Source organism: Oncorhynchus masou, chromosome 24 (genome assembly GCF_036934945.1).
Source record: "Oncorhynchus masou masou isolate Uvic2021 chromosome 24, UVic_Omas_1.1, whole genome shotgun sequence".
Classification (NCBI taxonomy): domain Eukaryota; kingdom Metazoa; phylum Chordata; class Actinopteri; order Salmoniformes; family Salmonidae; genus Oncorhynchus; species Oncorhynchus masou.
The window spans coordinates 48709517-48729457 of record NC_088235.1 but is presented as its reverse complement, the minus strand read 5'-3'; the positions used below and the strand labels follow the sequence as shown (position 1 = coordinate 48729457).

General features: G+C 43.0%; 1 protein-coding gene across 2 annotated transcripts in view; it reads left to right on the top strand.

Moving 5' to 3' along the window:
* Positions 1 to 18983, top strand: part of LOC135512290 (protein bicaudal C homolog 1-A-like) — a 72695-nt gene extending 53712 nt beyond the window's left edge. For both annotated transcript variants that reach the window (XM_064934168.1, XM_064934167.1), the window contains exons 7-21: positions 83 to 265; positions 1261 to 1512; positions 3386 to 3517; positions 5744 to 5927; positions 6669 to 6830; positions 7197 to 7384; positions 7490 to 7631; positions 8657 to 8828; positions 9230 to 9401; positions 9519 to 9558; positions 10145 to 10317; positions 10585 to 10747; positions 11301 to 11464; positions 13833 to 13947; positions 15923 to 18983. In XM_064934168.1, coding sequence (XP_064790240.1) covers positions 83 to 265; positions 1261 to 1512; positions 3386 to 3517; positions 5744 to 5927; positions 6669 to 6830; positions 7197 to 7384; positions 7490 to 7631; positions 8657 to 8828; positions 9230 to 9401; positions 9519 to 9558; positions 10145 to 10317; positions 10585 to 10747; positions 11301 to 11464; positions 13833 to 13947; positions 15923 to 16050 — 2370 coding nt within the window. In that variant the 3' untranslated portion in view covers positions 16051 to 18983. The remainder of the gene's footprint in view (positions 1 to 82; positions 266 to 1260; positions 1513 to 3385; positions 3518 to 5743; positions 5928 to 6668; positions 6831 to 7196; positions 7385 to 7489; positions 7632 to 8656; positions 8829 to 9229; positions 9402 to 9518; positions 9559 to 10144; positions 10318 to 10584; positions 10748 to 11300; positions 11465 to 13832; positions 13948 to 15922) is intronic.
* The last annotated feature ends 958 nt before the right edge of the window (positions 18984 to 19941 follow it).

Genomic DNA, 19941 nt, shown 5'->3' with positions numbered 1-19941 from the left:
TCACTCACTCACACACACACACACACACACACACACACACACACACACACAAAATCTTTGTCTATTCATCGATCTCTCTCAGGAGCTGCTCCCTCTAGTTTTGTCGTTTGAGTTGCCGGCCATCGTGCAGCCTGACCCAGGCTCCCCCACAGTGCAGCACATCTCCCAGACCTACAACCTCACCGTATCCTTCAAGCCCCCCACACGTCTCTACGGGACCACCGGAGTGGTCCGCGGCTCCCAGAATAACTCTAGTGCCGTCAAGGTGAGGCCTGGCCACACCCCACACATCTACCCACCAACACACCACACTACTTACAGAATAGCAGGGGTTGGGGCTTTGTGGTTAGAGAAGTGGACTGCTGTGACCAGAGGGTTGCTTGGTCAGCTCCCTAGTGGGAATTACAGTACTGTTGCTTTTAAAGCCAAGCACTGTTCTCTAACCCAGCAAGTAAATCTCCCTCCTGAGTAAATGTCTAATATAAGTCGTCTTGAGCGCCCTCTTCCTCTCCCCTTCCCACACCCTCCACCCTGGGCCTTAGAGCTATGGCTGGTGCCTAGAGCCTTTCAATCCATCATCCCTGGACCCATCCACCCACCTACCGCTGACCCACCCTCACTATGGCCTTCAGTACAACCCAGCCTAGGGGGAGTTGAGTTAGTGGATGGGTAGAGGGTTAATTTTGTCTTGGGATGCTGGCCAGATCGGGGCTGGGGTTTTGGGGGAGTATGTATGCTATGTGGTTGGAGATCTTGCTCTGTAAAAGGGGTCTGTCAAAACCACTGTGGATTGCTGTGCTGGCCTCAGTGGCTGAAGGCTGGAGTTCCATTGGAAGTCCTTCCAATTCCTCCAGTGATTGTTTGCAGAGGAGGCAGGGAATCTGACAATCCTGTCGGCTGCCTGGTGAAATGGAAAAACAGTGGTTTACTTTGGTGTAAACTATGGTTGAAATGTTGTTTCACTAGCTCTTGGGAGAATCAAACAGAGGGTGGACACTTTTCAATGGTTTTTCTTCCTGCTCTTCTGCCACATTTGGATGTGCAAATTAATCTAATTTTAGCTGTTTTTTTTCCTTGCCCCAGACTTGCCCCAGGTAACTTTAGTAGAAAGTTCTATCCACACAGTCACTCACTCACTCACCTTTGAGCATTTGTCAACACACTGTAAGATACTTTTTTTTAATCCTAGTCAAAATATTACTAGATGCTGCAGATTTACTGATTTGAATTGATAGGTTTGTGATTTTCTTCTCATCCCAGAGGGGCACTGCCATGCTGCTGGAGCACCTGGCGGGAAGCCTTGCAAGTGCCATCTCAGTCAGTACCCACCTGGACATCGCCCCTCAGCACCACCTCTTCATGATGGGCCGCAACGGCAGCAACATTAAACACATCACCCAGAGAACAGGAGCCCAGATCCATTTCCCCGACCCTAACAGCCCCCAGAAGAAATCTACTGTCTACATCCAGGGCACCATCGAGTCTGTCTGCCTGGCGCGCCAGTACCTCATGGTATGTGTTCATGCACGGTTTGTATAGATTAGAATAATTGCCTTGTTTCTGTTGGAAAATTACCCTGCATGTGGATTTTTGTTGATTTAAACCACAGTTTTATTTTGTTTTGTCTCTGACCAAGGCACTTTATCAGCTATGTGGGTTGCAAATGTGTAATATGTTGGTCATTTAATTGACTTTTGGGTAAAAAAAAAAACTTATTGGCATCCTGCTTAAACGTTAACCATAATATAGAGCAGCTATGCTAGCCAGTGTAGCCGTTCTTTGTCTGTGGCATCAGTCTTAACCAAAGTAGAAAAATGTAGAAATTGTTTTGTAAACTTAACTTTTCTCTGTCGGGAAGTGGGACACACAAGAAGACGCCCCTTTGGGCATTTGACAAGGAGATGAGCCTCCCCCACAGAGAGCCATCTTTAGACCATCTCTCAGACTGTAAATTACAGCTCCGGACCCTGCCTGTCACCACCAGCTTGGCCCAAACTGATTTAATTACACACGATGGGAAGTCCTCTATCGCTCAGCTGAATATAAAGTAGGAAGGAGTTCGTGGTGGGATCATGCAAAACAGGCTGTTTTGGTCAATTGTTTTGGAATTTCCCAAGTAGTGTTATTTTTCAACTGAGGCTTCTCTCAACCCTTTACACTTGTGACAATTGTCCTATATGGATGGATAGGGCCACATTAAAATGTTTCAAACAGAGTAAATATGAGAAGCATATGCATAACCATGGTAGCAATTGAAAGGAGAACACTTTGGAGGTTATGGGGAAATGATAGACCAAATGTGAGGATACAACAGTTCACCTGACACAAGACTGATTCCAAACATTACACTCAATTTTTTTTGTGCATTTTACATTTACTGTGCTTTTCTTGGGCATTTCTCGATAACAAAATCAGAAAATACTCTGGATACATTTAGTAACAAAATAAAAAATATTAGTGGAAATTGTGTGGTAGGTGCAACATAAGACAAACAAATGTCAAGGGTTTGAGTGAGAGGTCTAACTGGTATCTCCAAGAGGCCGCAAACCTCTCCAAAGTGTGCACAATTTGTTTACAGCACAGCCCTGCATCCCCACCATCACACAATTACTGTTGTTGTTTATGCAGTCCAAGAACATTCCATTATAAATTGCAGTCGGGGTCAGGTGGGCATCAAAAAAGAAAGCTTATTCTATTGCCAACATGACGAGCTAAGTTATACAATACAATCTTAGTGTTAGGCTTTCAGAAGCACTTTAGGGAAACGGTTGGTAATTGTGATGCTCATATTATGGATTGCATTCAGGTGCAGGTTCCGCAGCTAACTTTCACAATACAACAAACATAAGCTCATTCTGTTCAGAACAACCCAGGGTATGACTCCATGTCATCCTTGCAGCTGTACATCAAACATAGCGATCACAAATGATGATACTGTAAATGACTTGAGTTTTATCATTTGGAAATGTGAAGCGCTGATTTGGACTCATGGGTGTGTAGTTTGCTTGTATAACATCAAAGCGGTATTTATTATAATCTTACATTTCTCATCTTTCAGAAAATATAGAGTCCTCCTTCCCAGACAACAAAAAAATGTTGCTATGGGGGCATCGTCTAGTTGTGCTTGGTGCTCACGCTTAGAGCGTCAGTCAGTTGAATCCCATACAGCGCTGTCAAGTGGAGACCCTGAGCTCTGACAACATATATAGCATGTTAATAACTGTACAACCACTGTGTTCCAGTTTAGGTGCTTATCAGTGACCAAATCTGCTATTTTCAACCCCTGTCATGTAATTTAAATGTCTGGTCAGGAAAAACTCTGCCCCATGGTGATAGTTCTTTAACAAGGGTCTGTTTCATAGGATGTGATGTGTGTTTTCCACAGGGCTGCCTGCCCCTGGTGCTGATGTTTGACATAAAAGAGGACATTGAGGTGGAGCCCCAGTGTATCACAGCTCTGATGGAGCAGCTGGATGTCTTCATCAGCATCAAGCCCAAACCAAAGCAGCCAAGCAAGGTACCACACTAAACATGAACATCAAGTTAGGGCTGACCCCAATTAGGTTTTTCTTAATTTATTTTACTATTTTCTACATTGTTGAATAATCAGAACTATGAAATAACACATATGGAATCATGTAGTAACCAAAAAGGTATTTAACAAATCAAAATATATTTCAGATTGTTCAAAGTAGCCACCCTTTGCCTTGATGACAGCTTTGCACACACTTGGCATTCTCTCAACCAGCTTCATGTGGTAGTCACCTGAAATACATTTAAGCTTCTCCTGGAAGGCTTTTCCAACAGTCCTGAAGGAGTTCCCACATATGCTGAGCACTTGTTGGCTGCTTTTCCTTCACTCTCCGGTCCAACTCATCCCAAACCATCTCAATTGGGTTGAGGTCGGGTGAATGTGGAGGGCAGGTCATCTGATGCAGCACTCCATCACTCTCCTTCTTGGTCAAATAGCCCTTACACAGCCTGGAGGTGTGTTGTGTCTTTGTCATGTTGAAAAACAAATGATAGTCCCAATAAGCGCAAACAAGATGGGACGGCGTATCTGCATAATGCTGTGGTTTGATTTGATTTTGATTTTGTGGTAGCCGTACTGGTTAAGTGTGCCTTCAATTATAAATTATTCACAACAGTGTCACCAGCAAAGCACCTCCACCCCATAACACCTCCTCCATGCTTCACGGTGGGAAATACACATGTTGAGATCATCCATTCACCTACTCTGCATCTCACAAAGACATGGCGGTTGGAACCAAAAATCTAAAATTTGGACTCATAAGACCAAAGGACAGATTTCCTCCAATTTCCACTGCAATTTCTAAGGCTGGTAACTCCTTTGCAGCAGAGGAACTCTGGGTCTTCCTTTCCTGTGGCAGTCAGTTTCATCATAGTGCTTGATTGTTTTTGCGACTGCACTTGAAGAATCTTTCAAAGTTCTTGACCTTTTCCAGATTGACCAACCTTCATGTCATTTAATTCATGTCTTAAAGTAATGATGAACTGGCATTTCTCTTTGCTTCTTTGAGCTGTTCTTACCGTGGAGAGGCGACTCCAGGATGCTGGCCTTCTAGGCAGAGTTGCAAAGAAAAAGCCATATCTCAGATTGGCCAATAAAAAGTAAAGATTAAGATGTGCAAAAGAACACATGCATTGGACAGAAGAACTCTGTCTAGAAGGCCAACATCCCGGAGTCACCTCTTAACTCTTGACATTGCGACTGGTGTTTTGCGGGTACTATTTAATGAAGTTGCCAGTTGATGACTAGTGAGGCATCTGTTTCTCAAACTAGACACTCTAATGTACTTGTCCCCTTGCTCAGTTGTGCACCGGGGCCTCCCACTCCTCTTTCTATTCTGGTTAGAGACAGTTTGCTCTGTTCTGTGAAGGAAGTACTACACAGCATTGTACGAGATGGCAATAAAAGTTACTTTTTAGGTTTGTATCATTTTCATTTAGATTTAAATAGAATTCTGATTAAGCACATAACAATGAATTTGAGAAATCGAAAGACGTTATTATAAATTTAAATGAAACCATTAAACAAAAATGTGGATATTTCAACCATTACTGGCACGCAGATCGGTAGAAAATGTAAGATAAATTGGCATATACTGAATAAAAATAGAAATGCAACATGCGGCAATTTCAACGATTTTACAGGTTACAGTTCACATTTACATTTCATATAAGGAAATCAGTCAATTGAAATTATTGAATTAGGCCCTAATCTATGGATTTCACATGACTAGTCAGGGGCGCAGCCATGGGTGGGCCTGGGAGGGTGTAGGCCCACCCACCGTGGGGAGCCAGTTCCAGCCAATCAGAATTAGTTTTTCCCCAGAACAGGGCTTTAAAACAGAGAAATACTCCTCAGTTTCATTGGCTGTCCTAGTGGCTGGTCCCAGGCGATCCCTCAGGTTAAGAAAGCTGTGGCGTGGTTGCACATGGTCTGCCGTTGTGAGGCCAGTTGGACATACTGTCAAATTCTCGAAAACGACTTTGGAGGTGGCTTATGGTAGACATGGTCAAATCCAGAGTTACTTTACTAGAGTAATGGTACAGCTAGGGCCCAAGTTGTTTTCTGGCCTGACCTTAACTGTAAAGCACTGCACATCATAATCCAAATCCAAACAATATATTAGGCACATCAACCTGCCATGTTGTTGTTTTCTCCGTTCCGCTTGTCTGTCTCCCCATCTCTCTCTTTCTCCCACTCTCCCTTCCTCAGTCTGTGATAGTAAAAAGTGTGGAGCGGAATGCAGTGAACATGTACGAGGCCCGGAAGTTTCTGTTGGGTCTGGAGAGCAACGGGGTGACATCAGCGATGTCCCCCTCCACCAACGGCCCCACCCTCATCTGTCCTGTCGGCCTGGACATCCTGGCCTCTGCTGGCCTGGGGCTGAGTAGCCTGGGTAATGGAGTTCTCTTTGCATCCACCTCTTACACCATTATGAGAATGCTCAAATGAAATCTATTGTGTCTTTATACAAATATCATCCCTAGGCCCTTTCCCACACGTTTATACCCCAGTGATTGGAGAATGTGGCTTGTGTCATACTGTATGTAATCCAACTGTATTGTTATCTTGCTAAAATAAATAATAAGAAATACAATTGAAAATAACATGAGACAAACTCCTTTACAACAGAATAAATCATGAGTTATGTATCATGGGATAAACTGTTAGGAGGTTTATGTCTGGAAAGTGACCACATTGACAGTCCCTTCCTGGGGTGTACAGTATGAACCCAAAGGCCCATGGGTAAGATATGGGCCTCCACATCTCAGCCTATAGTTAATTACTACATACCTCTCCATCAGATTACAGCTCAGCCTGCCAAGGAAATCCGAGCCTTATTTCTGGAGTTAAATTATCTGTTTGTAAAACCCACAAACCTGTTTCAGTCTTCTTTGATACATTTGGTTGAAACATAGAGTAGCAGTTTAACATGGAGTTATTGACTGTTGAGTTATATTTTTCAAAGACCCAGTTCTCTCAAATGTCTCTCTTTATTTTCTGACCACTGATATGAAAGGACTTGATGAGTGATGTGGTAGTGTGCAATAATATCTATCACTGGTGTGGGAAGAAAATATTTTTAGAGTGATACTGTATTAAGATACAGCCTTATCTGTGTTTTTCTCTCCTCCAGGCCTCCTAGGTGCATCAGTGCCCCATTCTCTCAGTAGCTCCCCGGCTCCAAACTCTGTTCTCAACAGTCTGAACTCTTCCATGAGCCCTATGCAGAATCCCAGCCCCAGCACCCCGTCTCCCTCCTCCTCACTGTGGCCCAGCTCTCTCACCAGCACCCAAGGTGAGTACTGATGGCTAGTGCACAAACTCTCTCTGTCTCACACCTTCAGGTTTTGTACCTTGTTCACAAATAGCTACAAGGGATTGATACCCAGCCTCTGGATTTCCCTCCCGGACTACCTGAAGGCACCACAGACTCTGGGCTCTTTAAAACGGCCCTAAATACCTTTGTCTTTAGGAAGGCTTTCTGTTAATAGCTGTGTCCTTTGTAGCATCAGCTGTGCTTTTTTTTCAGTTGCCCTGTCTAGTTGTGTCCATTTAAAAAAAATAGTTATGCACTTTGAGATTGTTCTGTATAATGTAATAAATTATTATATGATGAAAATGTTATGATAAAGGTGTAGTATTTTCTCCCTCGTGTATCCAGGCTTCTCGTCTCAGTTGATGATGCACCCTGTAGCCCAGGCCACTCTGAGCAGTATCCTGCTCTCTGGAGTCCAGGGGTACACCCAGAACACCCCCTCCCCTCCCCCTGGGCTTTCCCCTATCGACAAGCAGACCAACGGGGTCCCTGACTGCTCCAAAGGCCCCTGTACCATCAATGGACATGTCAAGGTGAATGACTTTCATAGACATATACTCATGAGCTGTTCCATTGAATATATACCTTGCCTATAGTGAGTGTAATATATAGAGCTACATTTGTGTTTGTATATGCAGCATCCTAGCTCAGTCTATGGAAGGATGTCCAGTGCGTCACTGGCAGACACGGTTCTGAACCCCAACCAGTGTGACTCGGTCCAGGAGGCCAGCGGACACAACCCGTCAGAACCCCGCTCCAGCAAGTCCAACCAAGACCAAGGTACCACACAGACACACCGCACCTACAGACAACATAGACATGTATAGCTCTTGTAGATTTACTATACAGAGGTTTATAGAACCCACAAGGAAACCTAGGTATTTGGCCTTGTAAACTGCTAAATTAATTTATACCACAATATATTTGTTTTATGCGGTCTAGTCCCCATTCTTAAACCACTTTTATTAGGTTGCAACAAGGTGACATTTAATGGCTGGTATTCCAGTGGTTGAGGTCCCGAGATTCCTGCATCTCTAACATGTGTGGTTTGAGTGTAGCCTTGCTCTCACACTCCTCACGTTCCCATGTTGTTGGAGCTGGAGCTCCGTGGACTCCTCAGCCCCAGCTTGGCTGGTGACCGTAGTAACGGTTTCCTCTCCCTGACCACCTCCTGTGTTCTCCAACCTGTCCCAACTGGCTCTGCTCCCCGTTACCATCGAGCCCAGGGTGAATCAACTAAACATAATAGCTTGGAGATGTTAATTAAGGTGACTGACATCTTATTATTTTACGCTGTCAAGGCCTAGATACACACACACACACACACACACACACACACACACACACACACACACACACACACACACACACACACAGAGATCATGTTATGCAGGCTGGGTTACTGCCTGGAAGAAAAATGCCCCTTCATTATTGACCGCTTCTGTTTTTTAATAACACAGGTGCCAACTGTGAGGTTTAGCAGCTACATTTAGTCATGCTCATGCCATCATGCAGAGTGACTTACAGGTGCAAAGAACGTACTGTAATATATGCATGACAGGCAATGGGAAAGCTAAGCAATAATGCACTCTATAGAAGAGGTTTCTGTGGACGTACAAAAGCTTGGTTGTCAAACACAGGGATTCTATAAGAATCTAGCAATTCTTTGTATCTTATTTGTCACATGTAAAGGATATAATAGTATATTTAGCCTACTGATCGACATTATTAAATCATGAAGGAAGAAATATAATATCCCACGTTACCGTTTCTTCACAAATGCTTTTTTACATTCTTTCCACCAGGCTCTGACACCTTTGTGGAAGTGGGCATGCCCAGAAGCCCATCTCACTCAGCAAATGGAAACGAGCTGAAACAGATGCTGGCTTCCTGTAAGACGTCAGGGAAACGGCAGGCGGTGGAGCTCCTCCAGGGGACCAAGAACTCCCATCTCCAGTATGTCTGTCCAGAGCTACAGTAAGACACTACCTACATCTCAGAGATGTCCTCACTCTTCCATTCCCATGCCTAAAGGATATGAACATAGGACTAGAACTCATTCTAGTTCAGTTGGTATGACTCCCATGCATTCATAGAATAGAAAATAATAGCACTTTGTGACAACCGCTGTTGTAAAAGGACTTAAGTTTTCCAGGAGGAACGTCAGTGGGGAAAAGAGCTTGAGGTGGGTGCTATTTGGAGACAAAGCCGGGGACTGCACTGTTGTACTGCATTCTGTCATGCTTTATCTTAATATACCATTACCCTGTTGAGCTGTGCTGTATGTCTTTTCTGTGCTATAGGCTACTCTATTGTGATGGGGTTTGTAACTTGTCCTTTTAATATAGTTGTTCCTCTCTTTTGTGCCCCTCCCACAGCTCAGACTGCTTGCTGTCAGACCCAGAGTCGAGTGCTTCAGACAGCCCAGTGACAGATAAGAGGGCACCGGGCAGTGAGCGGGCAGCAGAGAGGGCAGCACAGCAGAACGAGAGGGACAGAATCCGCTTGGCACCACATTCTTCCTTTGCCAACATGCAGGGCCAACTAGAGGTATTCCAACTCCACTTCTCTCTCTCACATACTCGCACTCACGTATCAATAAATGACTAATGGGAACTTGACAAGTATTAAAACTGACATTGACCTTCCTCTCCATTTCTATTTCAGGCGCTTGAATATGAACAGAAAAAGCTGTTAGCAACCAAGGGTAAGTGTCAATCTTTCAGGCGATTCCTGTCTAGTCTCAAGGGATTCTGTGTTCTTGAAGAGTGGCGCAGCGGTCTAAGGCACTGCATCACTAGAGGCGTCACTACAGATCCGGGTTCGATCCCAGGCTGCGCCGCAGCCTAGCGTGAACGGGAGACCCATGAGGGAGCACACAATTGGCCCAGTGTCGTCCATGTTAGGGGAGGGTGGGCTGGCCGGGATGTCCTTGTCCCTTCGCGCTCTAGCAACTCCTGTGGCGGGCCGGGCATAGTGCATGCTGACAGAGTCGCCAGGTGTATGGCGTTTCCTTCGACACATTGGTGCGGCTGGCTTCCGGGCTAAGCGAGCATTGTGTCAAGAAGCAGTGCGGCTTGGCAGGGTTGTGTTTCAGAGGACACACATCTCTCGACCTTCGCCTCTCCCTAGTCCATACGGGAGTTGCAGCGATGGGACAAGACTGTAACTACCAATTTGGATATCACGAAATTGGGGAGGAAAAGGTCTAAATAAATAAAGGGATACTGAGTCTGTTTTTTCTGACCTTTCGCACTAATTGGTAACAGAGGTGTTTATCTGTGTCTGTCCAGCCATGTTGAAGAAGCCTGTTGTGACTGAGGTGCGGACCCCCACTAACACGTGGAGTGGCCTGGGTTTCTCCAAGTCTATGCCAGCAGAGACCATCAAGGAGCTGCGCAGGGCCAACCACGTGCCCTACAAACCCACCATGAGTACCACCTACGAAGTAAACTCCGACTATGAGGTAAACACCAATGGACCAGGTTTTTTCTGCTGTTGAAGAGAACGTGTTCATAGTAACATTCCTGATATGAAGCTTATGCAAAGACTGTAATATGAAGCATCATCATGGATTGCATAAAAAATTAAAGCCAACGTAAATATGTAAAGCAAAAAGTAAATTATTGAAAACTAAACTAAATTGATACTCTGATTCACAGAACTAAACCAAATAATGAGAAGTTAAAACTACAGTCCAGTATGATCTGATGTCCCTTTTCTGTGCCCCCAGGGCTCCCCTCTGTCTCTTTCCCGCTCCGGCAGCAGAGAGGGGGTGGGCAACGGCAGTGACTCTGACAACTGGAGAGACAGGAATGGGGGTGGGAACTGTCTTCCCAGCCACGCCGAATTCCCAGTGTCTGTTTGCAGTCCTAAGAGGAAGCAGAACAAATCCGGTGAGCTACTCGGCAGATACCCATCTGAACTTTGAATGAAAGGCAAGAAGGCTAGATCATCACGCTCCCATGTAATTAAAGTAAACTCTCTTAAAAGTTTTGATGATACATAATTCAAAACATCTAACCTTGAACAGCAGATGCTGTGTAAAGATTGTCTCATTAATTAAAACGTTAGGGTGTGTGGGAGTAGATGGGTTCATTCCTCCAACACACCTGCACTAGAGACCAGATACTCCGTTCATATCCGACTCCTGTTTTCGCCCTTGTCTCCAATTATTTATCAAAGCCTATCACTACCGGTAATGCTGTAGAGAAGCACATTTTATCCACAGTATGTTAGCTTACATTGCACACATTAAAAACAATCAAAAAGCATTCTCTTGCTCTAATTGGAGACAAATATTTAGTCACAATGTTTTGGCAGCGAGATATGTCAGGGTTTATTTTACGTTGCATACATTCTTTTTTTACAATGATAACTTTATATGAAAGTCTTTAATGATGACTGTCTGACTTGTCTTGTCTTCCCGTGACACATTGTGATTGACAGCTGCAGAGCACTATCTGAGCAGCAGTAACTACATGGACTGTATCTCCTCGATCACCGGGAGCAACGGGTGCAGTCTCCAGTCCTCTCTGAAAGGGTCGGACCTCCCGGAGCTGTTCAGCAAGCTGGGCCTGGGGAAATACACAGACGTGTTCCAACAGCAGGAGGTACTGGTCTATAGCTGCCGTAGCATGGGATAGCCACATTAACATGGGAGCAGACACCTCCATCCATTCCTGCTTGGCTGACTAAATCAGAGAGAGGCTAGAATTTACGGATGGATAGATCAGTGCTTAGGCTAAGATTTTCACGCTGATATTAAACTTTTCCGGTAGAAATTGTCAATAAATAAATGGATTTAAACATTTTGCTGGGAGCTTTGAGTTCCATTTTAGCTGCCCATTGCTTGACCTAGACTAAGCTTTTTTTGCAACATATTTTGGAGTGGTCCTCATGGTCCAGTGGCTAGACTATTTATATCCAACTACTTTTATTGAAATCAGAGCGAGCACACATATTGCAAATACTTGATAATGGATAGGCTTCAGGGGCCTCATTTATAACCATTGTAAATTTCACACCTACAAAAATATTGAAATATATAAACTTGGTGCACGCCATTCATATGCATGTTTCCCGTTATAAATCAGACCTGTCGTACAACTGTGTGATTGTGAACGAGCATTAAAACTCTTCCTGGAAAATGCTCGCCATTCACATTTTAAGGTGAAAATAACCACGTTTCCATCCAACCATTTCATGCACATGAATTAACTGACGCATGAAAAACGTTGCGACCGAGCTGATGGAAACATGAAATGCTGGTATAATTTTATAAATGCAATTTGACAATTTGTTCGTTAGATTTTTTTGTATCTGTAAAATGTAATTATGCGTAATTATGTAATTATGCGAGAAATGGCAGAGGAAACCCCTTTATGCGCAAATATTAATAGAATAGCCAATGTAAACTTGGAGTCACGTGATATGCTGTGTGGTCCTCCCACTACAACTCGGGAAAGCAGGTCGTTTATTAGGCCACCGATGAAATAAATGATGATGAACTTCACATGGTGGTGAAAGTGCAAGGTGATGAGCTAGATGCTCCTTTCCAATAAATAACGAGGGTCTTATTCTGGTGACATGATGATCGATGCTTGGCTGCTGTTTGACAAATACAAATGATATTGTTTTTATCCATAATAATCTCAAAATGTAGGTTATCTTTAGCAGAAATTTATGTTGTATCTGGTAAAGGACTTTGTCAGTTTCTGAAAGAGAAAACAATGGCAAATTGTTGTGGACCTGAATATTTGAAATCAACAATGTGTTTTTTCTTCTATTTTTTTATCTTTCTCCCCAATTTCGTGGTGTCCAATTGTTGTAGTAGCTACTATCTTGTCTCATCGCTACAACTCCCGTACTGGCTCAGGAGAGACGAAGGTTGAAAGTCATGCGTCCTCCGATACACAACCCAACCTAGCCGCACTGCTTCTTAACACAGCGCGCATCCAACCCGGAAGCCAACCGCACCAATGTGTCGGAGGAAACACCGTGCACCTGGCAACCTTGATTAGCGTGCACTGCGCCCGGCCCGCCACGGAAGTCACTGGTGCGTGATGAGACAAGGACATCCCTACCGACCAAGCCCTCTCTAACCCAGATGACGCTAGGCCAATTGTGCCTCGCCCCATGGACCTCCCGGTCGCAGCCGGTTACGACAGAGCCTGGGCGCAAACCCAGAGTCTCTGATGGCACAGCTGGCGCTGCAATACAGCGCCCTTAACCACTGCGCCACCTGGGACGCCGATTTCAACAATGTTTTGCATCAATGTTTCCCCCAACCTAAATATGATGGAATGCCAGCGATTTCTTAAAGGGGGGGGGGGGGAGATTACACGAATGTCCCCAAATGCAATTACAGTACTAACAGTAGCATAAACAGGCCTACTTCAATGTAAAATATCAACTGTTCACCTTTTAAATTCGACTGCATATTATAAACTGTACTGCCTATGGGATTGCAAGACTTGAAATGCATATAGCCTATCTATTTACTTGGCTGCTAGGTCCTATGAAAAGTTGAGGAATTAATTCTGCAATGGTTATGAAAAGAAAATAGTTATTTTAGATTCTAAAAACAAAACACGTCGATTTTCGCTCTTCTCATTAATGGCAAATGGCTGTATTCTTGTTAATGTTTTCCTGTTTTTCGTTTTTTTTATGAATAAGCTTGTCATATCACCCCAGCTTGCAATACAATATTTAAACTACTAACAGATGTGTGTACACATGGTCTAAAGTTTGCAGGGAGGTCAAAACTCTCACATTAAGTTACATTTTTTATAAATGGCAACTTTTGTGTGTACTGGCGCACAAACATTTTGGGCTATATTCTGTACGTATGCACAGTTTATAAATGAGGCCCCAGGTATTTTATGTTGCAAAAGGGGATTTTATTTTGTAATCCCAAAAATGGTATTGTGTGCAGTGACATAATAAACATATTGACTGTACACATGCACTCTTTTTCAGATCGATCTCCAGACCTTCCTCACTCTTACAGACCAGGACCTGAAAGAGCTGGGCATCACCACATTTGGAGCACGCAGGAAAATGCTGCTTGCCATCTCTGGTGTGAATGACTACGGTAATGTCCAAACATTGTGTGTTTGTGTGAACCCAGTTCCAATGACATGTGGGAGATCAGGCTGATCCTGCTGGGCTGTATGTGCTGATAATAGCTCCTGTCAGAAGTCTGTCCGAAGTGTTGAGGGGTGTGTTGGGCGTGCCAGAACCTCTCCTGATGGAGACGGTGTGAAATGGACTTCAATGCTTTTCATTAAATCTCTCATTTCTGGCCCTGCCACATGCCTGAGTATAGCCACGTACTTCCACTGACCCATAGCTGAACATTAATTATAATCTTCACTGCCATCCATTGGTTTCAGTAGGCCGTGGTGCAAGTCATGTCCCTCTTTTTGGCTGACAGAGAGGAGCTCGGATCCTCATACGGTTCCAAGGCAATGAATGTCCGACATGTTTGTTGTTCCATGAACAAATCCTTGTTTATAAATGCATGACGACAGGAGTAATACCTTTTGTCTGCCAGGAGTGAACAGAATTCAGAAGGGTGGCATTTTGATTGAATATATATACTGAGTGTACTAAACATTAGGATCACTTGCTCTTTCCATGACATACAGTGGCTTGCGAAAGTATTCACCCCCTTGAAATTTGTCCTATTTTGTTGCCTTACAACCTGATATTAAATTAGATGGTTTTTTTTTGGGGGGGGGGTGGTGTGTGTATCATTTAATTTACACAACATGCCTACCACCTTGAAGATGCAAAATATTTTTTATTGTGAAACGAACAAGAAATAAGACAAAAAAACACAACTTGAGCATGCATAACTATCCACACCCCAAAGTCAGTACTTTGTAGAGACACCTTTTGTTGCAATTACAGTATGTGTGACATTCAGAGGGTGAATGGGCAAAACAAAATATTTAAGTACCTTTGAACAGGGAATGGTAGTAGGTGCCAGGTGCACCGGTTTGTGTCATGAACTGCAACGCTGTATGGGTTTTTCACGTTCAACAGTTTCCTGTGTGTATCAAGAATGGTCCACCACCCAAAGGACATCCAGCCAACTTGACATAACTGTGGGAAGCATTGGAGTCAACATGGACCCGCATCCCAGTGGAACACTTTCGACACCTTGTAGAGTCCATGCCCTGACGAATTGAGACTGTTCCGAGAGCAAAAGGGTCAGAAACTCAATATTAGGAAGTGTTCTTAATGTTTTGTACACTGTGTATATGTATTCCTTTAGTTTCTGGGATGTTCCATTCATAACATGTTTTGTCCTTCATCTCATGTATTATGATTTCATGCGTTTGTAGTATTGTTAGAGTAAAGTTATTATATCTAGAAGGGATCATATCTAAGTCAGTTTTCTGCTATTGGTGCAGTAGGGGGTCACATTGAGGTTGGGAGAGGGAGGTATTTGTGTTCTGTTGTGAGGAGAAGGGCTCTAGGCGTGAGTTAGTTCCAATGATGCGCTCTGTTGCAAAGCTCAGATCAGCTCTAATCTCTGTTGAAGGACTCTAAGGGCTCCAAAACAGGAATACACTCCCTTTCCCCCTTCTTTCTTTCCTAAAGGCAACCCCAACTCATTAAGGTCCACTTCCTGTATTTCTGCCAGTAAAAAGAGCAATTTTGAAGCTACCAGTCTCAATTATCATATTATCATATGTCAGGTTATTGCTGAATCATTCAAAGGATGCTGAACTGTTTTATTGATGCATTTTGAAAGAATTGGTCCAATTAGTTTGGTGATCTGCCCAGCAAACTCATGGGCCACAAAGAGGGGTCTTGTTGATGTGAGCTTTTCTCATTTTTCATTGGCTATTTGAAGCACATTTTCCTGTCACTGTTGATTTTAACTCTTGACTGCATCGGAAGACCAATAAAATTGGATTTCCCTTCATATGGATTACAGTTTGAATTGACTTGTCGGATCTGTATTTCTTAATGGAAAAACATAGTATGTTATTTAACATTTATATCTGTAAGAATTGCAATTGATATGCAATATTGTGTACTTTTGTCTTTTCCAGAACTGAACAAGAACCGAAGGAAGCTGTTTGAGGCTCCTATCAGATCCTCCTTCCTGGAAGGGGGAGCCAGCGGTCGTCTGTCTCGTCAGTTCCATGCTGACATGGCTAGTGTCAGTGGTCGGTGGTAGAGCTCCACTCCGCCAGGACTTAACACGACAGAGAACCAGCCTTCAGTGCCTCTCTTTGGGCTTCTGTAGGCCAGTCTCCAGCCTAGCTGGTTCTCAGTTGTCCACCCTCCAGCTTATGCTGAACAATAACTATTCAACTCTTTTTTTTATTTTTTTTATTTTTAAGGCCATAACAAGAAGCCATAGTTTAACCAGAAGTGCCAAAAAAAGAGAAGAGCCATCTGTGGTATAGAAAATCCAGTGTTCACTCCACATAGTGGTTAGATGTTTCTGTGGAGTATCTATGCATGAAGGGTATTTTACTAATTATGAAGGACAGGTACTGCCCAGTAGTTGTCAATTTTTGTTAAAGGGAACAGGCCAAATGATTAGTACAAAATAATTACATTGATACTGCATTCGTAGTATGCTGTTTTATCAATGACATGCACTTTAACAATTTTGCCTGTGAAAGCCTAATTCCTCATATTGGAATACCTATGCATTTTGTATTAACTCAAAGCACAGATGTATTTGTACCAAGCCAAATGTAAGCACTTAGTGAGATGGGGAAAAGAAGTCAATAAAGTGACATCAACAACTAAACGCAGAACCTAGTGGATTGACCTTGGACCCCTCAGTGTTTTGATTGATTGACATTCCACGAAGGTCAGTGTTGTATCCACCAGCAGCTGCTGTAGTTGGGCTACAGTCTGTATGTCATATGTATTTAGAAAAGTATTATTTTGTATTCACATTATTATTTTTTTATCTTTCTGAGGTAATAATCAGTTTCATGTATTCTTTTATGTTTTCATTACTTTATACATTCACAAATGAGTTCCTGTGGTTTCTAATTAGTTCGTTATTAGTCTCTTTTGATAATTACCTTTACCCCATAATCTTTGGTGCCGTCAGGCTGTGTCATGAGACTGCAGCAGAGGAAGAGAGCAGTCTGTCAAAACAGCAGGCCCCTCTCTCTGATTCTGTTTTTTGGCCTCCTGTGGTTTTCTTAGTCATTGTCATTTTGTCTCCTGTAGTCATGTCAATGGTCTTTGTCAGTTAGTCTTTCTGTGGTCTATATTCTGTCTTGAAACCTATGTGTTCCTCTATCTATTCAGGAGACATGTCCTTATTCCCAGACTGTGTGCTTTTATCTTTCCTTACACTTTATCCGCTTTTAGAGCTGCGGACAGAGAAGCGACCTACTACAGTGTCGAATGCCTCCACACTACTACAGTGTCAAATGCCTCCACACTACTACAGTGTCGAATGCCTCCTTTACTTTTCTCTCTAAGCTGCTCAGCAGGGAACTGTTTCTATTAGAATATAGCTATTTGGACTGACACTACCTCTCACCTAGGAGGGAACTCGCACCATAGGTGTAAACTCAACTTTATTTCATATGACAGCCCCTAGCCTAGACACATTTCTACATTTACCAAGATTGTGTCCTCAACATGTTTTCTAGCTTAAATTAAGAATAGTGGAAATATACCATTTTCAGGATCAGTTGTGCAATTAGATATCTGGGATTCTTGTAAAGCTATATTTGATGAAGTAACAGGATTAGGTGTGCCGTGGTGCTGCTTATCATCAAAGGACGAAGTCACTCTGATCTCTGTATAATGTTCATGGAAAACCAGTATTCTCATACCCTTTTGTTAACGCTGTCTGACTCTGGAAGGTTTTGGCTGTAACTGTTTTAGATTGAACCCCCATATTAAACCTGGAAGTTGATAGTCTTTGTGCATTCTATCATATAAGACTGTTAGTTTGAAGTACTCTTCATTTGCAGAATGTTTGTTGGTAGATGGTACTGCATTTGACGGACAATGCAGTGAACTCTATGTAGAGCCCAAAGTGAAAAACTAAATCTTGAAGTTAAATGACAGTAGGTACAGAATGCTGAAGCAGATGTAGAGAGAACATTTCAAAGCAACTTACATGCCAAAGCTTTGTTTCCACACAACGGCAACATCACTGGCAGCAGACGTCTTAGCATCAACCATTCTGTAATCACGCACAGAGAGAAGTCACTTGTTTCTCATGTTGCATGCTTTTTCTCATGAAGATCTTTTGTATCCTGTGTTTACGCCATACCAGTTCTTCTAACTGATTTGTACCCATGTCACTATCGTATCAATAGGATATCCTGACTTGGTTGTCATTTCTGACCAGTAGTGTGTCATTTTCTTTGAAATCTTGAAAAGACAGGATATTAAAAGGGATTTGTTCCACCAAAAATATGGGTTGTGTTCAACCCTTTATCATGGTACTATATTGAAGCTGTTCAGCATTGATTATGTCAGTGCAGTTATGTTGAGCCATGGTAGCTACCCTGCAAACCAGACAATGTTTTTTTTTTTGTTTTTTTGCTTCTGTAAAGTTAAGCCTGCGGTCATTTGTGTGCTTCGAGGGTAATAGAGATGTCTGTCAAGTGAATGTTGTTAGTGAGAATTATTGCTTTTTTATCTGGTTTAATGAGTCATTTGCAATCAAAGTTTACCACCAGCCTCCTGTCCCTACACTTATTATGTCTTAAATGTTTGTGTTTAGTTCCTGTTATTCCCAAAGGGATACATTTGAAGGGTCTACTTTATACTGAGTTGGATGAAATGGTACAACATTTATAATGAATGTAAACCACTAAGGAATTGATGTATGTTTTGCATCTCTTTTGTATCCTGTGCAGCCATGCTTGTTAGCAATTTATCTCCAGTTTTGTGTGAGAGAAAGGTACTGTTCCAAAAAAGGTTCTACAGAAGAATTGAGGAACTTTGCCTAAAGCTCTTGTTGATACGATTGTTGAGAAGGACATTGTTTTAGCTATGTTGTTATATCTGTAAATATAGTACAGATGTGTTTTGGAGGAGTTATCAAATAAGCAAAAAAGTTTGTTCAAAACATTGAAGTGTTATTACAAAGGTAATAAATGTATGCAGTAAGATGTTTCCTTTAGTTTTTGTTCATAGCACATACATTTGACTATTACAGTGAGGAAGAATATTCAGTGCAAAAGTGTGAAGCATGAAATTGATAGAACACTCTGGTAACCATAGCTGAGGTAAGCCTGTGTGTGAGACCCACACGCTCCGATAATCAGTTCTTGATGTCCGATTGGTGTCAGAGCTTTCCACTAATCCCCAGAGGCAGGATCTACTTGATCTAATCACAGAGAATTGATCCACTCCGTAGAGGAACCACACTAACCCATACCATCCACTCCATAGAGGAACCACACTAACCCATACCATCCACTCATGAGAGGAACCACACTAACCCATACCATCCACTCCATAGAGGAACCACACTAACCCATACTATCCACTCCATAGAGGAACCACACTAACCCATACCATCCACTCCTGAGAGGAACCACAATAACCCATACCATCCACTCCATAGAGGAACCACACGAACCCATACCATCCACTCCATAGAGGAACCACACTAACCCATACCATCCACTCCTGAGAGGAACCACAATAACCCATACCATCCACTCCATAGAGGAACCACACGAACCCATACCATCCACTCCATAGAGGAACCACACTAACCCATACCATCCACTCCATAGAGGAACCACACGAACCCATACCATCCACTCCATAGAGGAACCACACTAACCCATACCATCCACTCAATAGAGGAACCACACTAACCCATACCATCCACTCCATAGAGGAACCACACTAACCCATACCATCCACCCCATAGAGGAACCACACTAACCCATATCAACCACTCCATAGAGGAACCACACTAACCCATACCATCCACTCCATAGAGGAACCACACTAACCCATACCATCCACTCAATAGAGGAACCACACTAACCCATACCATCCACTCCATAGAGGAACCACACTAACCCATACCATCCACCCCATAGAGGAACCACACTAA